Raw genomic sequence first — 14,439 nt, 5'->3', positions numbered from 1 at the left:
TTATAAATCTCAATCTGCAATTAATTAATGAGGGAAGATAAAAATGCCACGTAACCTATAACTCGTCATATTCACTCGACACGTGGCATTCTGCCAGTTTTTATCTTTCTGGAGATTATCTCATTTCACCTGCGGATAAGGAAAAGTTATATTTTACATCTACATTTACACGCTAACCCCCACTAAAATCAATAATTAATGACTTCTTCAAAAAAAAAAATTAATACTTGTGAAAAAATTTAACTTCATCTAATTTGAAAATCATTTAGAATTGAAATTTTTAATATTTTTTAAATTTGATTCGTCTAGTACCATATTACATATTCAAATTTTATATTTATTATACGAGGATTCTACCAAGATTATAATTATTATATAATTTGTGCCGTAGAAATTTGAAATACTTGCTTCAAATTAGCAAATAATATTTTCCATTTCTGAGGATGGAGGAAAATGGACTAATGAGTTACAAGTAACAATGAAATAGACAATGGGCTCAGCAGCCGAAGAATCCAGTCTAATTAAGTTATCAAAGCGTTCCAGCCCAATTTCTCTTTGTTCGCCTGGTTCCTATGCGAAACACCTGTTTCCATTTCATCTGCAGGCTACAGCTTTGAATAACTCAGTAACAATCCAGATTTTCCGAAAGATATATTTTTGCCCTTTCGACTCTCTCTAGAAATCGAATTTCACCTGTGATTTTGCGCTATTTCTTTCGAGGTGAGTGTATGATGTTTCAGTTTATTTTGTTAATTGTGTTAGGCAGAAAAATTGAGAGCGAGATATTCTTTAGGTTTGCGTTTATTATCTTTTAATCGAATTTCCTTTAGTTAAATTTGGATTTGGGATTATGGTGTTAATATCACGTTTAGTTGAATTTTTTTTATAGATCGAAATGCAGAAATATCACCAAGTACAGTGCTTGGAACAGTTAATAGGCATTTCGCCTTGTGCTATTTTGTTGGTCCATTGGACATGTTTTTTCTCTAGCTCCATGCCTGGAACAGTTCACAGGAATTTCGCCTTATGTCATCTTTTTTGGTCGATTGGACATGTTTTTTCTCTAGTTTTCAACTAACTATATTGAACAGATGGGAACAGTCAATTCGGAACTAGAAGAACTGTTCCAAGAGAAAAAGCGTGTTAGGAATCCCTTTGTCCCAGTTGGTAAATTTCTCTTCCAGTCAATCTTTTGTAATTTGTTTATGCTTATATGTACATTTGAGCTTATGCATAACATTCTCATCATGCGATTAGCTTTACTTGTTACTGTAAGTAAGTGAAGTTGATATCCTTTATGCTCCTTTGTCCCCATCCGTAAATTCCCATTTATATAGCACTTTATAGTTTGTTTGGAGCGCTCGACAGCTTTAAGCCGCTATTGGTGTTTGATAAATGTATCTTGGTCTAGTTGATATTGAAAATGCAGACCACATCATCAACCCTAATTTGTTAATAGCTTTTTGTAGTTTCATCCATTTTGGTAATTCTATTCTTAATAGAAAATCAAATTTAGGCTATAGTTCAATAGGTGAATCCAAACCCAAGGTATTAATTTGTCAAGCTTGTATGTCACGCCAGGATTTGCTATGGAGCCGTGTGGTACATGTAAAATTCCATTTCATAAATGTTCCTGCAAAGAGCACTGCTGATGAACTTTAGCTATTATAGATGGAGAAAGAGCTGTGAATGTGCATAAGATGTTTTGCTTAGCAATCAGTTGGGAGGTGAACATGGATTTTAGATAATTATTTTTGTCTTCATATGAAGTGACCTTGATATACACTGCAAGCCGAATTATCACTGTCATTGTGGTTGTAAAATGTCCTTTTGAAAAGTGGTGTCAGCTTGTTATAGCTTTTTTGGAGTACAATTGTTCCTGCAATTAAGTTGTATATCATGCAAGCCTTGTGGTAGATAGAAGAAGTTAGGTGTGAAATGGATGGGCCTTGGTTTCACAGCTTTCCCAGGAGTGAAAGTTGAAGTAAGAAAGAACTAATGCAGAATTGTGTTTGTTACCTGCCTTTTAAGGTGCCACGCGTGGCAAGCTTGGTCCAAGGGTGTAAAGAAAAACGAAGGGTTCAATTTTCGAATAACCCCCCCAATCATTTTACCAATCTCTTGGATCAACTTTCCTTATAGCCTGAAAGTACATATTTGCCAGCATGGTAATGGTGCAAGCCTTTTGACAGGCGAACATACTAATGACTAAACCTGTTAACTGTTTTTTCAATGTATATCAGAACTTTCTTCAATCCATTATAATATCGAGGGCTTTTGTGTTTCAGGTGCATTTATAACTGCAGGGGTTCTTACAGCTGGTCTGATTAGTTTCAGACAGGGGAATTCTCATTTGGGTCAGAAACTAATGAGAGCTCGTGTGGTTGCTCAAGGTGCCACAGTCGCACTAATGGTGGGAACAGCCTATTACTACGGTGAGAAATTTTGATAACATGCAATGTACGGTGCTGCTGAATGAGCTCCGCCACACCTATACTCTCCTTGTGACAAACAAATTTTTTTTTGGACATATTTCCCTTAATTTCTGAGTTCATTTCGGGCTACGAGGTGAAGATCTGTATCTTGTTCGTTCATTTTAATGAGCATTACATGGCATTGTATCTTACAGTAGATGCTAAATAATAAGTATGATATACATTTATTGGTTGAAGTATACATGAGCGAAGCAATGTATAGTTTGTCTGTTTTGACTTCTATATGCCAATTTGTCTGCTCTGAATTGAAAGGATAAACACTCTCAAAACACATAGTTGCCGGCATGTGCTAATACAGAGTTGATATAGCCTAAAAATTAAATTGTTTTTTTAAAAAATGTGAATACGCGATGAACAATGGCTATATATGACCGTGTGGCTTGGAGTGTGCGTGTCTAGTTAATTTTATTCATATTTTAAAAGTAATGAAATGCTAGTTAGATTTTTTATTTATTTTTAATAAAACATATGATAAACTAGGAATAAAATTCTCGAGTTACAACGGAATTAAGCCACACAGATCAATAACCATCCATTCTAAATTAGAAGACAACGAAAGAGCCACCCCATTAGCCGTCCTTTTCATGTGATGGAACGATAAAAATGGAGCTTGTTCGAGCATACATCGGATTTCTAGAGCCAGGATCGTGCACAGCTTGCACTGCTTCCATTGAGTCTGATTCGAATAAATACAAACATTGGAAAACCCTTCCCAAAAAAAAAAAAACCATGCTACAAAATATAGTCGCTAACTCCTCCACTCTTTTAAACGAACCTTGATGTCAAACGCACCAAGCTAACGCACCCGGAACTACTGCCCCAACACTAAATCAATTCGTGATCGTATCTAAACCCTTATCAACATCCATTCTTAAATTAAATTGGTCAGGCAGCTTACAAAGTCAATCTGTCAAGGGAGACAATAATTTTAATAATTAAAGGTTTGAGATAATATGGAAAAATTTCAAATTGGATTCGACTAAAATGTTTTTGTTATTTGCTGGATTTTCTCGGTTATTGAATTTATATTGATTCTAAATTAATCTTGAGTCGAACTATTCTCCATATCCATCTTTCCATGATAAGATTTAAAATCAAACCCAATTATTCATAATATATATATAGATATTACATGTATTAGGTCGTGGAAAGCATGCAGTACATGCATAAATAATTTTTGTACACTAGATATAATTCAACGTGGCTGGTAGTGGGATGATGGAGAAATCGAGTTTATCTACATATTTATATCATTAACCATACAGGATATGATGGTTGAATAATTGTGTGGAGTTGAAAGTAAAAATACAAGATTTGATGGTGTTTTAAATCGAGAAGTACGTGGATGAGGTATTGTGTGATGCTGTGATAATGCTTGTTTGCCATATTTTGTTAAAGAGACCGTGACGAAATGATAGGCGAGTGACGCATGATGATTTCAAGAATAAATATTTATTTGTTCTAAAAAAGATCCTAACAATTGATATTTTTTTTTATTTGAGGTGAAAAAATTGGTTATTTGAGGTGAAAAAAATTGGTGAAAGCTTGAATAAATGATTTTCATCCACCTATTTTAAAATTTTTATTATAATATAATATAGTAAGGAATTTTTTTAAAAAAATATATAGTATGGAATATTAAAGATATGGTAATGAGAGAAGAGTATATTTCTTGTGAAACGGTTCACGAATTTTTACCAGTGAGACGGGTCAATCCTACCGATATTCACAATAAAAAGTAGGCGAAAACTTGTGTGAGACGGTCTCACGGGTCGTATTTTGTGAGACGGTTATCTGGGTTATCCAGGAAAAATTATTACTTTTTATGCTAAGAATATTACTTTATTGGGACGTCCAGGTTCGTTTAAAAGAGCGGAGTTAGCGACTATATGTTGTAATATGGTTTTTTTTATCTGAAAACCGTTTTGTGACCGATAAAAGCGTATCAGCTATTTATAAAGTCGCATTCAGTTTAAGTTCCAGCGCTTTTCAGCACTCCAACCCCCCTCCCTCTCTCTATATATTTATTTATAAAAATAATTAAAGTGGAGTACGTATGGAGTGTAGTTAAGTCCTGATTGGAGGGGAGAAAATATTAGGAACAGTAAAAGTTCTTCTCGCCCGCCCTAATCTTCAAGAGACCTCGCCTTTAAGTTTTATTCTTGATTTCCCCATCGAAGATTCCCATATTTTCTCCGCAGCAATCTTAATTGATCCTTCATAAAATGTCTGAAACAACTTCACAAAATCAATTGCCATCGCCCAACGGTTTTACTGGATCCTACTTCCTCCAGGTTTGGCGCAACACTTCCCTAACCCTAACCCCAGAAAGTAAATCTGAATTTGACGAGGATCTTGAGGAGGCTCCAACTGCGCTAGATACGGTAAATAGCTCCGGTGGGTTTTCATTGGTAGGACCCGACAAGCTTTCCGTATCGTATCCAAGCGTTAATTTACATGGACACGACGTCGGAGTCGTGCAGGCGAATCGCGCCGCACCAATGAAGCGGCTGGTTTATTATTTTGAGATCTTAGTGAAGAATGCAGGTGCTAAGGGGCAAATTGCCATCGGATTCACCACTTCTGCTTTCAAACTCCGTCGCCAGCCGGGGTATGTGTATTGTTTTATCCTTGTGCACGCATTATATTTTTTCTGGGTTATGTTATTTGTTATTTGCATTTTGATGTTTCTTGAACCCTGCTTACTTCAAATACGTGCGCTTAAGGAGCTTTTTAACCAAGTTATTATGCTGTCGAGACCAAGTTTCGAGTTTTACAATGTTTGAATGGGTTTAGTACGCAACTAAATAAAAATTTTAAATTTTTATTAAAATTTCAATTATCTCATGCCAATAAATATGCTAAATAACACATATATATAACTTTAATTATCCCATGGTAATTAATATTAATGGTAGAATAGTCAGTTTTTTATTTTTTTATTTTGAAGGGAAGGGTTTTGATGGGAGATGATGGGCGGTAGGTTTCTTTTGTTTTGAACAGAAGTTTTTTTTTTGAGTTTTAATTGATGGAAATTGAAAGTGTTTAATTTTAAATGAGTTAAATTAAAAATTGAAAAAAAAAACCGTGATTAAGCGCCTTTAATGATGCTTAATGTGGTCAACCTACTGTTGACTTTCCCCCCCTTTTTTTTGCTGAATCGATGTGGTTTCGTCACATTTCGCGTCAATCCCTTTTTTTAGAACACCGATTATGCGTGGACACGGGATTTATTTATTGTTGTTTTTTACCCTTTAGATTTGTATACATTTTACTTGGCTCTGGAAGGACAAATGCCAGTAAAGTTATTCAGGTTATTCTATTTGATATTCATTACCAAGTGATGGTCATGTTACAAATTTAGGTGGAAAAATTTGGAATTAAAAAAGCTGCTATACGTGTTCAGAACTAAACCAGTACATATGGTATAAATATATATTGTAATATTTAGTTGAGATTACTGCTTGACTATTTCTCCCATTTTAGGTCATTGTTTTCAAGTTTCACACTGTCTATTGTATTCTAAAGTCATTGTTGATCCTTCTCTATTTGACAGATGGGAAGCAAATAGTTATGGATATCATGGGGATGATGGGTTACTTTATCGTGGACGTGGAAAGGGGGAGACATTTGGCCCAACTTTCTCAACTGGTGATACAGTGGGAGGTGGTATAAACTATGATACACAACAATTTTTTTTCACGTAAGATATTCACTCTTTAGGATTATTTATAAAGTTGGAAATTCTCCATGCTTTAGTATTTAATAACGGGCTTGTTGGTCGAGAACAAACTGTTATCTAGCTCTTTTTAACTGGTTTCTTATAAACATATCTTTATTTACTTGGGTTGGGCATCATTCAACTTTATTACTCGTTTCTTAGGTTCACTCGTGAATTTTCTTTGTTTTTTTTATAATTTGAATATTCTTTGTTAATCACCTATTTAACAGGAAAAACGGTGCTGTAGTAGGAACTGTTTATAAAGATGTCAAGGGTCCCGTGTTTCCCACGGTTGCTGTTCACAGCCAGAGTGAAGTGTATGTGTCATGACAATTATTCCATTATTTGTATATATTTTTTAATGTGAGCTACAATAACATATGCCTTCTTTTCATTTGTTGGTCTAGTATGTGCTCCATGTCAACGCGATAGCGAGTTTCCTTTAATAATTGAACTTCTCAAAGTTGTGCATTGATCTATTATGACAGGATAACTGTTAACTTTGGAAAGGATCCATTTGTTTTCGATATTAAAGTAAGTTTTACATCCATCTTCTTTTGTTCAATTAGCCATCTTAGTTGCTCGTCCACTGTCTTTTCCCTTATTGTCTGATTGAATCATACTTTGCTTAATTCATGTTGTACGTGCTCATTTCTGAAAAAAGTATCCATCAAGTAGTTAATACTGTCGTCCCATTTATGCATCAGAATCATTATGTAGTACTAAAAGTTTTATTACTTTTGATTTAAACTGCATATTTATTAATCAGGATATTAATTCAATTATTGTCTGCTGAAATGCCAATGTGAATGGTTTGACCTCTCAAATCGAGGGTGAAAAAATAACCTACAGGCTACAGCCTCCGTGTTTTATCAATGAAGGAATTTTCGTCTATAATTTTATTTTGATCACAAATCTGCTTGCATAATCCTTATTCATTATGTGCTGTAAAATAGGACGGAAACTTTCTATAAAATGCCAATTAGCACATTAATATATTTCGATTGATTCAAAATGCTGTATTCTCTCTTGTATATGTCAATCAGGCATACGAAGCAGACCACAGATCAAGGCAACAGATAGATATTGACAAAATCTCAGTGCCACAGGATGCTGGTTATGGGTAAGTAAGAAACAACTATTCAAAAATTGTTTCGAAATTTACAATTGGCATTTTTTATTATTAACGCTCATTTGAGGGTCTCCCTAAGGGTTTCTGCTCAATTATGCATATGAAATTCTAATATTTTGTTTTCACCACTCACTTTCTCTCCATTGAGTCACAATCCTATAATACTATCAGTCATCGCCAATAACTAACTGTTAAATTCGTACTTATGTAGTGTGTGGCTTTTTCAAAGATACAAAGAGCGTATTAGTGTTATTGGCTTCTTGAGTATTGGTGAATATCGTTCGTAAAGAATTCGGTCAAAACATAAATATGCTCTGTTTGCTGGGCTTTAGGAGTTCCATACTAGAGCGCAACCAGTGTTTGGCTTCAAAATTTACTACTCAAGTGCTCATCATTTCATATTTCAAATAAACTATTTGGAACATAATGTTACACATTTTTTTTATTCTTTTTCTATGTTTTACTTATCATCACTGTTCGTTTCCCTGTATTCATTACAGCATATCTCTTTTAATGTATCACATCGATTTTCAAAATCCAAGTTCAAATACCATTTCAAAACTTTTTTTAACATTTTTTCTAGAAACTTTTGAGTTGAGTTGGTTAAGCAAAACCAAACGCCACCAAATTCTTTGACAAATTTCATTTGTATATTTTTTCAGAATAGTTCGGTCCTATTTACAACACTATGGGTATGAAGAAACACTTCAACTATTCGACATGGCTAGTAAAAGTATGGTTCCTCCGATTTCTTTAGGATCAGAAATTGGCTGTGGTGAAGAAGATTCTGTGTATGCTTTGAATCAAAGGAGGACTCTTCGTCAGGTTCATGCCAAAGAATATACCTGTTCACTGAAATTCATTTATTGAAGTCACAATTTAGTTTATATTTTCTAAAGTTTCAGCAGGGACTCTCTTCTATACTATTGAATTTGAAAAATGCTTAATCATTCTACTTTTTATCTTCTCCCTTTTTGTAAGGGTTGAACAATAGTTTCTGAGTTATATGCAGTTCACAAGAAAATTTAGGTTTTCCTCTTGTGGATTTAATGGGCAACTTAACAGAATATAACCGGAGCATGTTAGGTTTCATTGGTACATGCACAGATGCTCTTTCACTGTTTCATGATATATTCATTCAATCATTGTATATTCGTGAAGTTACCATGGGCATTGATTCTTTACAGTTATGTCATGCTACCTGGTTCCATATGGCCTTGTGCTACAAGAGCACGTGCTTCAGTCTGCAGATGCCCTTAGGTGCTCATTGTATCATTATGACTAGATTTAAATAAAAACTGGCACTGTTATACTGAGTTCTAAAAGGAAGGGTGTCAGTTGATTGTTAATTTCATAACAACCAATAGTTGTCTATGCCAACTGGATGTCAATTAATTTAGCTATCATACTTAAGAGTTCAAGATGGGTTGGCATTTGTCTACCCCTAATATATTAGAGACAATTCACAGAAAAATTTTGGCTATAGGCAGGTTTGATTGGATCAACCGCAATTTTTTCACTAATGGCCGCTTTGAGAGAAATGAAAGTTTTGTTTTTCTATGGGTTTAGTTATCCTATTTGATTAGCAACTTTTGTACCTGGAATAGCAATTAATAGTATCTTCTTCTTGTTCATGTAGCTAATAAGGTGTGGCCAGGTTGATGATGCATTTGCAAAAATTCAAGAATGGTATCCTCAAATTATTCAGGTAGATTATCTCTAGCCTTTTCTTTGTCGACTTAATGGCATGACATTTTTATTGATATTATTATATTCGCAGCTTCTTATTAATCTTTTCTTTACTTTTTTCACCTTCATCTCTTGAGACATTCCTCATCCTTTGCTGAAATTTTTGTCTATCATTATTCTTTTGGCCTGATGTATATCTCATAAAAATAAATTGACTCCACCTGTAATTCGTAATTTGTTCACTTGACCAATGACAATATGAATGGTTTAAAGATAAAAGAACTCATTGTTGATCTTTTGTGAGGACAAGTTTTAGTTTGAGTAGTTGGTGATAGATCCACCATATGAGTTTTCTAGGATCTCCAGGTTTTATCATTACAAGATTATGCCCGAGAATCTCATCATATTGATACATTTATTTAATCACGCCCAGCGTTTTTTTTTAAATTGATTGTCGTCATGTATAATTGTTATAGCTCCTTATTCTCACATTATTTTCCTTTTCATTCAAGTTTTTATCTTCAAATTGTCACTACTTTGTTTGCTGTTATGGTTAATACCTTTTTCACTATCCTTAATAATCTGCTGCTCTATGCAGGATGATGCATCGATTATTTGCTTTTTGCTACATTGTCAAAAATTTGTTGAGCTAGTTCGGGTAAATATCTTTTTCATAATACTCTAACCGAGCCTAAGCATGTCGTGGGTCTACAATATTCACCCTTTTCTTTCAATGTGTGGGCCTTAGTGTATGCGAAGGACAGGAAGGTGAAGAATGAAATTGTCTGCTTCAGATTTTATTGCTAAACAGTGATGATTTGGTTTATATCGCACCTCGCCCATATTTGATGTAGAAACTTGTCAGTATGCTTAGATGTCTGGAGTATCCTGTAATAGTCTGAAGTGGATCACTTTTCAATTTCAAGACTAATGATAAAGCTTAACCAGGGTAAAAGTATAGAGCTGCCATCACCTTATATTTGTGTCTTTCCTTCAGGTTGCATTTGGATGGATTTGATTTCAAATCCATTATTTCTATTTATTGGCTTGTTTAGATGGACTAAAACCAGCAATTTTCAAATCCACAACATACCAAGTTAGACATTTTCAATGGTATTTGTGATGGATTTCAAATGACAATTGTTTTAGCGGTATTTGAAATTTGTTCTTCAAATCTTTCCCAAATAAAATCTCTTCCTGCAAATAAAATCCTTCCATACAAATGCAATTTTATATTTTTTTCCTATTTTATTTTGGGGCTGGACCGTTGGGTATATATGGGTATCTACACTTTGCCTCTTGCAAAGTCAGCATGTAGCCTTTATTGTGCCAAGAGAATTTGAATTAACCTTAAAAAAGGACGTCATTAAAAAATTAGGAATTAACATCAAGTGTCAGGGCCCGTGCTCTTAATTGATATTTAATTACCACACAACAAGGATTAATGGTGTAAACAGCGAAAACGAGTTCAAAACGTTCATTAGGGCCTACAGAAATTTCGGCATGACCTCCCCGTAAGTAGGACATACCAAAAATTTCAAAACACAACAACAACAATATACGCTCGAAAATAACATTAGTTTCACAACCAACCCAACAAACATCCTACAGCCGCACTGGCCAGGACTAGACACCACAACCACAAATAAAATCCAAAACAACATTAAAACATAACCATACAGCTACACAGGGCATCTCCTTGGCAAATGTATCAAACCAGCATAATATATATATAAATATCTGGGAACTCTGACATCAACGGACTGACTACTGGGTACCACTCGCTGACGCTCCACCAGACGCGTCAAAACCCCTGGAATGACCTGCTATGTCATCAAAACAACCACAACATCAAAAGAAAACAGGGGTCGGACCCCAGTACGACAAACCAGTAAAATCACGACGTAAATAAAGGACATGTAATAATATCAAGTAAATGCAATGCTATGTGATGCATGAATGGTAACAATAGAATAACGGATACCAAATGGAGTCCAAACGAATAGCATCATCAACAGTAACAGTGGCCACCCGTGCCAGGAATGCAGCATCAAATCGCCGCTCGTCCATGCACGTAGCATCGGGAATGCTACGTGCACATAATAGTAAACAACGTAGCATCGGGAATGCGAGTAGCTAAGTCGCTCGTCCCTAGCTGTCATCTGGGAATGTGGCTAATCCTAACCCACTCGTCCCTCTGATGACTCAATATCTCAACAGAATCAACATAAATAGCCGTCAAAGGAGTCAAGGCTCAATATGTTATGCCAACATAATTAATGCATGAATGCATCAAATTAAACATTCAAAGCACATAATAGTAAACAACATTCACCGAATATTCTTACACGCCAATATAAGCGTCATAATGATATAGGTTTGAACGTACCTCAATTACAACTTACAATACCACGGTAAATCTTAAAGGTTATCGAATGAAATCGTCCAACGATAAAACCTACAATATAAATCAGCTATACACTTCAATACAATGCATACCAAACGACTAAACCAAAATAAATCGTCTCGGTTAAAATTCGAAATCCGGGCAGCCTATATAACCTTTCAAAATCTGGAATTTCAAACTTAATACCTCAATACTCAAAGCTAGAATGCACAACGTTAATTTCGCAAAGGTGGCTCGCCGGAACAAGTTGCCGGAAATACTGTTCACGCCGGAAACCTAGCTGGAAATTAAGGGAAAATCTCAATTCTTCACTTTTATAAACTAATACACCAGGAACAACCAAAATTCGAAGCCAAAAGCTTACCTAAAACCGAATCGAAGCTACGCGCACTGCTGCTGGAAATCAAGCCAAATCGAGCTCGTCACCTACCGATTCAAGGCAGGAAAGTAGCTAATAGGTTGAAGGAAGAAGATGGCTAGGTGCTGCACTTCAACTCCAGCCTCTAACGGAGCAACGCGGCTGAGGCAGAAAGTCACGAAGAAGGGCCGAAAGCTACTGGAATGGAAGAGAACTCTAATCTGCTGTACGCTATCTCATAGAAATGGTTTGGGTAATTATAATAAAAATGGGAAATGGGCTGGGCTTATTTTAAGTATTGGGCCTCACATCAAGTGTTTAGTTCAATATGACTAGCCTAAAATTTATTTTTCATACTTTATTTCATAGTTTAACTCAATGCTTTATGTTAATAATTTTTTAATCTGGAATTTATTTGAATAATTATGTTTAAAAATGTAGTTTATTCTTCCCGTTTTTGGGAAAAGGGTAAGTTTAGCCTTGTATCAACAAGTGGCAATTTTCCCTGAAAATCTGATTTTTTATTTTGCTCAATTTGTGTCAGGGTGGAAAGTTAGAGGAAGCTATACTTTATGGCAGAAGGGAGTTTCGTAAGTTCAAGATTTCATCAGATTTTGATGACTTTGTTAAGGTAGAGTGAAGAAGACTTGATGTTTTACTCTAATCTCTGACATATTCATTTTCTAATCTTTGTTGTCGTACGTTCTTCATGAACTGCTTGCATGAACCTGTTGACTGCTTGCTTGTGTGGTTCTTGAGGATACACATGTAGCAAACAATTTTATACAAGCTATCTTTGTTGAGACCATTTTGAGAAGTTGCTTATTGGCTTTTCTCCTCGCGAGTGTCATTGGGTGCATGCTTAGATTTTCATCTCTTAGATGTGGAGTTGGCTTTGGTGGCATATTATGTTGACATCTGCTGGACAGAACCCCCAGAGTATGTGTCCTGAGAAAAGATACAGGAAAATTGCTGCGTAGGATATGGCTGGCTTACTTGTACTGCTGACCGTATCGCGTTGGATGTTAATGTTGCTAACCCCTTTTGCCTTCTGTTTCAGTGCGAGGATGGATTTTGAGCAACTGCTTGTTTTATGACTTTAGCTATGTTTTCTTCTCCTGCCAGGATTGTGCAGCTTTGCTAGCTTATGAACAACCACAAAAATCCGCTGTTGGATATCTTCTTTGTGATTCTCAACGGGAGCTGGTGGCTGATGCAGTCAACGCCATGATTTTGTCAACTAATCCAAACATGAAAAACTCAAGACTTAGCATGCACTCATCTCTTGAGATGCTAATAAGACAGCTCACGGCTTGCTTCTTCGAGAAGAGGTCCTTGAATGGAGATCAAGGGGAGGCTTTCCATCTGCTCAGAATTCTTGAGAGTGGTAAGAAGTGATTTCAACAGACTATGTCCACCTTCAGTGTGTAAATACATAGATAAGTTCAGTCAAATCTTTCTGAATTCCGCTATCCATTATAAAATCATTGTAGATGGACACAAGAAGTCTTTTAATTTAACTCTTCATTTGCAGTAGTTTTTTTCTTTCTCATGGAATTGTTTCCATTCTGTTTATTTATTATGTTCACGACTGCATAGCACCAGATATCTATATATTAGCAGAATGAATCGAGGGTTCGACTTGTCATTTTACGTTTAGAGATCTATTTAGGTTAGACCGTAGTTTGCAGAACAGTGGATTGTTGTCTGAATTTGAATCATTTCTATTTCAGATCTCTTGGCAAAGGAAAATATTTTTGTATCTGTGCACAATTTTAGTCGACCGGTTGTGCATCATGTTCACAACATGTGCAAGTTGATGTATTAGTATCTTCTTTGTGTGTGTGTGTAAGAGTACCTCAAATAAATGTTCAATTAAACAATTAAAGAAGTGATGCAATATGGTAAGTCATAACATTTCTTCGGCGGGGATTTCAGGATCTGATGGGTCGTTAACTGTCGAAATTTTAAGTAATCTTTTAATTATTCGTTCTTGAATTCGACTCTTAAAAAAAATTGATTCTGTCTTATTCATAAAATTATTATTTATTTATACTTTTATTTAGTATAATAAAGTCTCCTTAAATGTTCATACTTCTATTATAGAATAATCATTTTACTAAATCTTATATCATATTTAATTTTGTAAATTAAAAATTGAGAAATAAAATAATGCGATATATATGTATCATATTATATACATAATTAATGTATGTGACCATGTTCACATGTCTCCGTATATATAAAAATAATTATTATAGTTATAATACAATTTTAAACACATTTGTAATTTTTTTATAGATATTGCGTATATTTTTTTAATTTTGATAATTTGGACATTAAATGGTATTTTGGGTAAGTTATAAATTTATAAATATGTTTTTATTTTATTTTTTTATTAAATTGAAAAAAATTATTGTTTTGGGATGGAGAGATGTATTATATTGAATCAAATCAATCATGAACCATTGTTTCACTTTTTTTCCCGAAAGCATGTTTCTTGCGGCCTGGATGGACGTAAATTTTTTTTTTTTTTAAAAAACCAAAAACCATTTTTTTTTAATGATATTGTCAATGTAGGATTTAGAAAAAACGCAGATAAATTTGATTTTTCCTCAGAATAGATTGTTATTGACA

The 14,439-nt window shown here is 34.7% G+C and overlaps 2 protein-coding genes across 3 annotated transcripts; both read left to right on the top strand.

The window, feature by feature from the left end:
• The first annotated feature begins 490 nt into the window (after nucleotides 1–490).
• On the top strand, nucleotides 491–2,449 carry LOC142554293 (RING-H2 finger protein ATL48-like). The gene is made up of 3 exons (XM_075664979.1): nucleotides 491–625; nucleotides 1,092–1,167; nucleotides 2,244–2,449. Exons 1-3 carry the CDS (start codon nucleotides 491–493, stop codon nucleotides 2,447–2,449), a joined length of 417 nt encoding a protein of 138 aa, XP_075521094.1.
• A 2,094-nt stretch (nucleotides 2,450–4,543) lies between these two features.
• LOC142552966 (ran-binding protein M homolog) lies at nucleotides 4,544–13,455 on the top strand. Of its 2 annotated transcripts, none has more exons than XM_075662910.1 (10): nucleotides 4,544–5,106; nucleotides 6,052–6,198; nucleotides 6,447–6,533; nucleotides 6,705–6,750; nucleotides 7,263–7,339; nucleotides 8,005–8,173; nucleotides 8,988–9,056; nucleotides 9,636–9,695; nucleotides 12,347–12,433; nucleotides 12,928–13,455. In XM_075662910.1, exons 1-10 carry the CDS (start codon nucleotides 4,721–4,723, stop codon nucleotides 13,198–13,200), a joined length of 1,401 nt encoding a protein of 466 aa, XP_075519025.1. In that variant the 5' UTR covers nucleotides 4,544–4,720; the 3' UTR covers nucleotides 13,201–13,455. The 2 variants fall into 2 exon arrangements, with proteins under 2 accessions (XP_075519025.1, XP_075519026.1); XM_075662911.1 differs by having other exon boundaries at nucleotides 4,545–5,106; nucleotides 8,011–8,173.
• The last annotated feature ends 984 nt before the right edge of the window (nucleotides 13,456–14,439 follow it).

This window comes from Primulina tabacum, chromosome 8 (assembly GCF_025594145.1).
Source record: "Primulina tabacum isolate GXHZ01 chromosome 8, ASM2559414v2, whole genome shotgun sequence".
Taxonomy (NCBI): Eukaryota; Viridiplantae; Streptophyta; class Magnoliopsida; order Lamiales; family Gesneriaceae; genus Primulina; species Primulina tabacum.
Note: the sequence above shows the minus strand (reverse complement) of the source record. Positions and strands in the feature narration are given on the sequence as shown.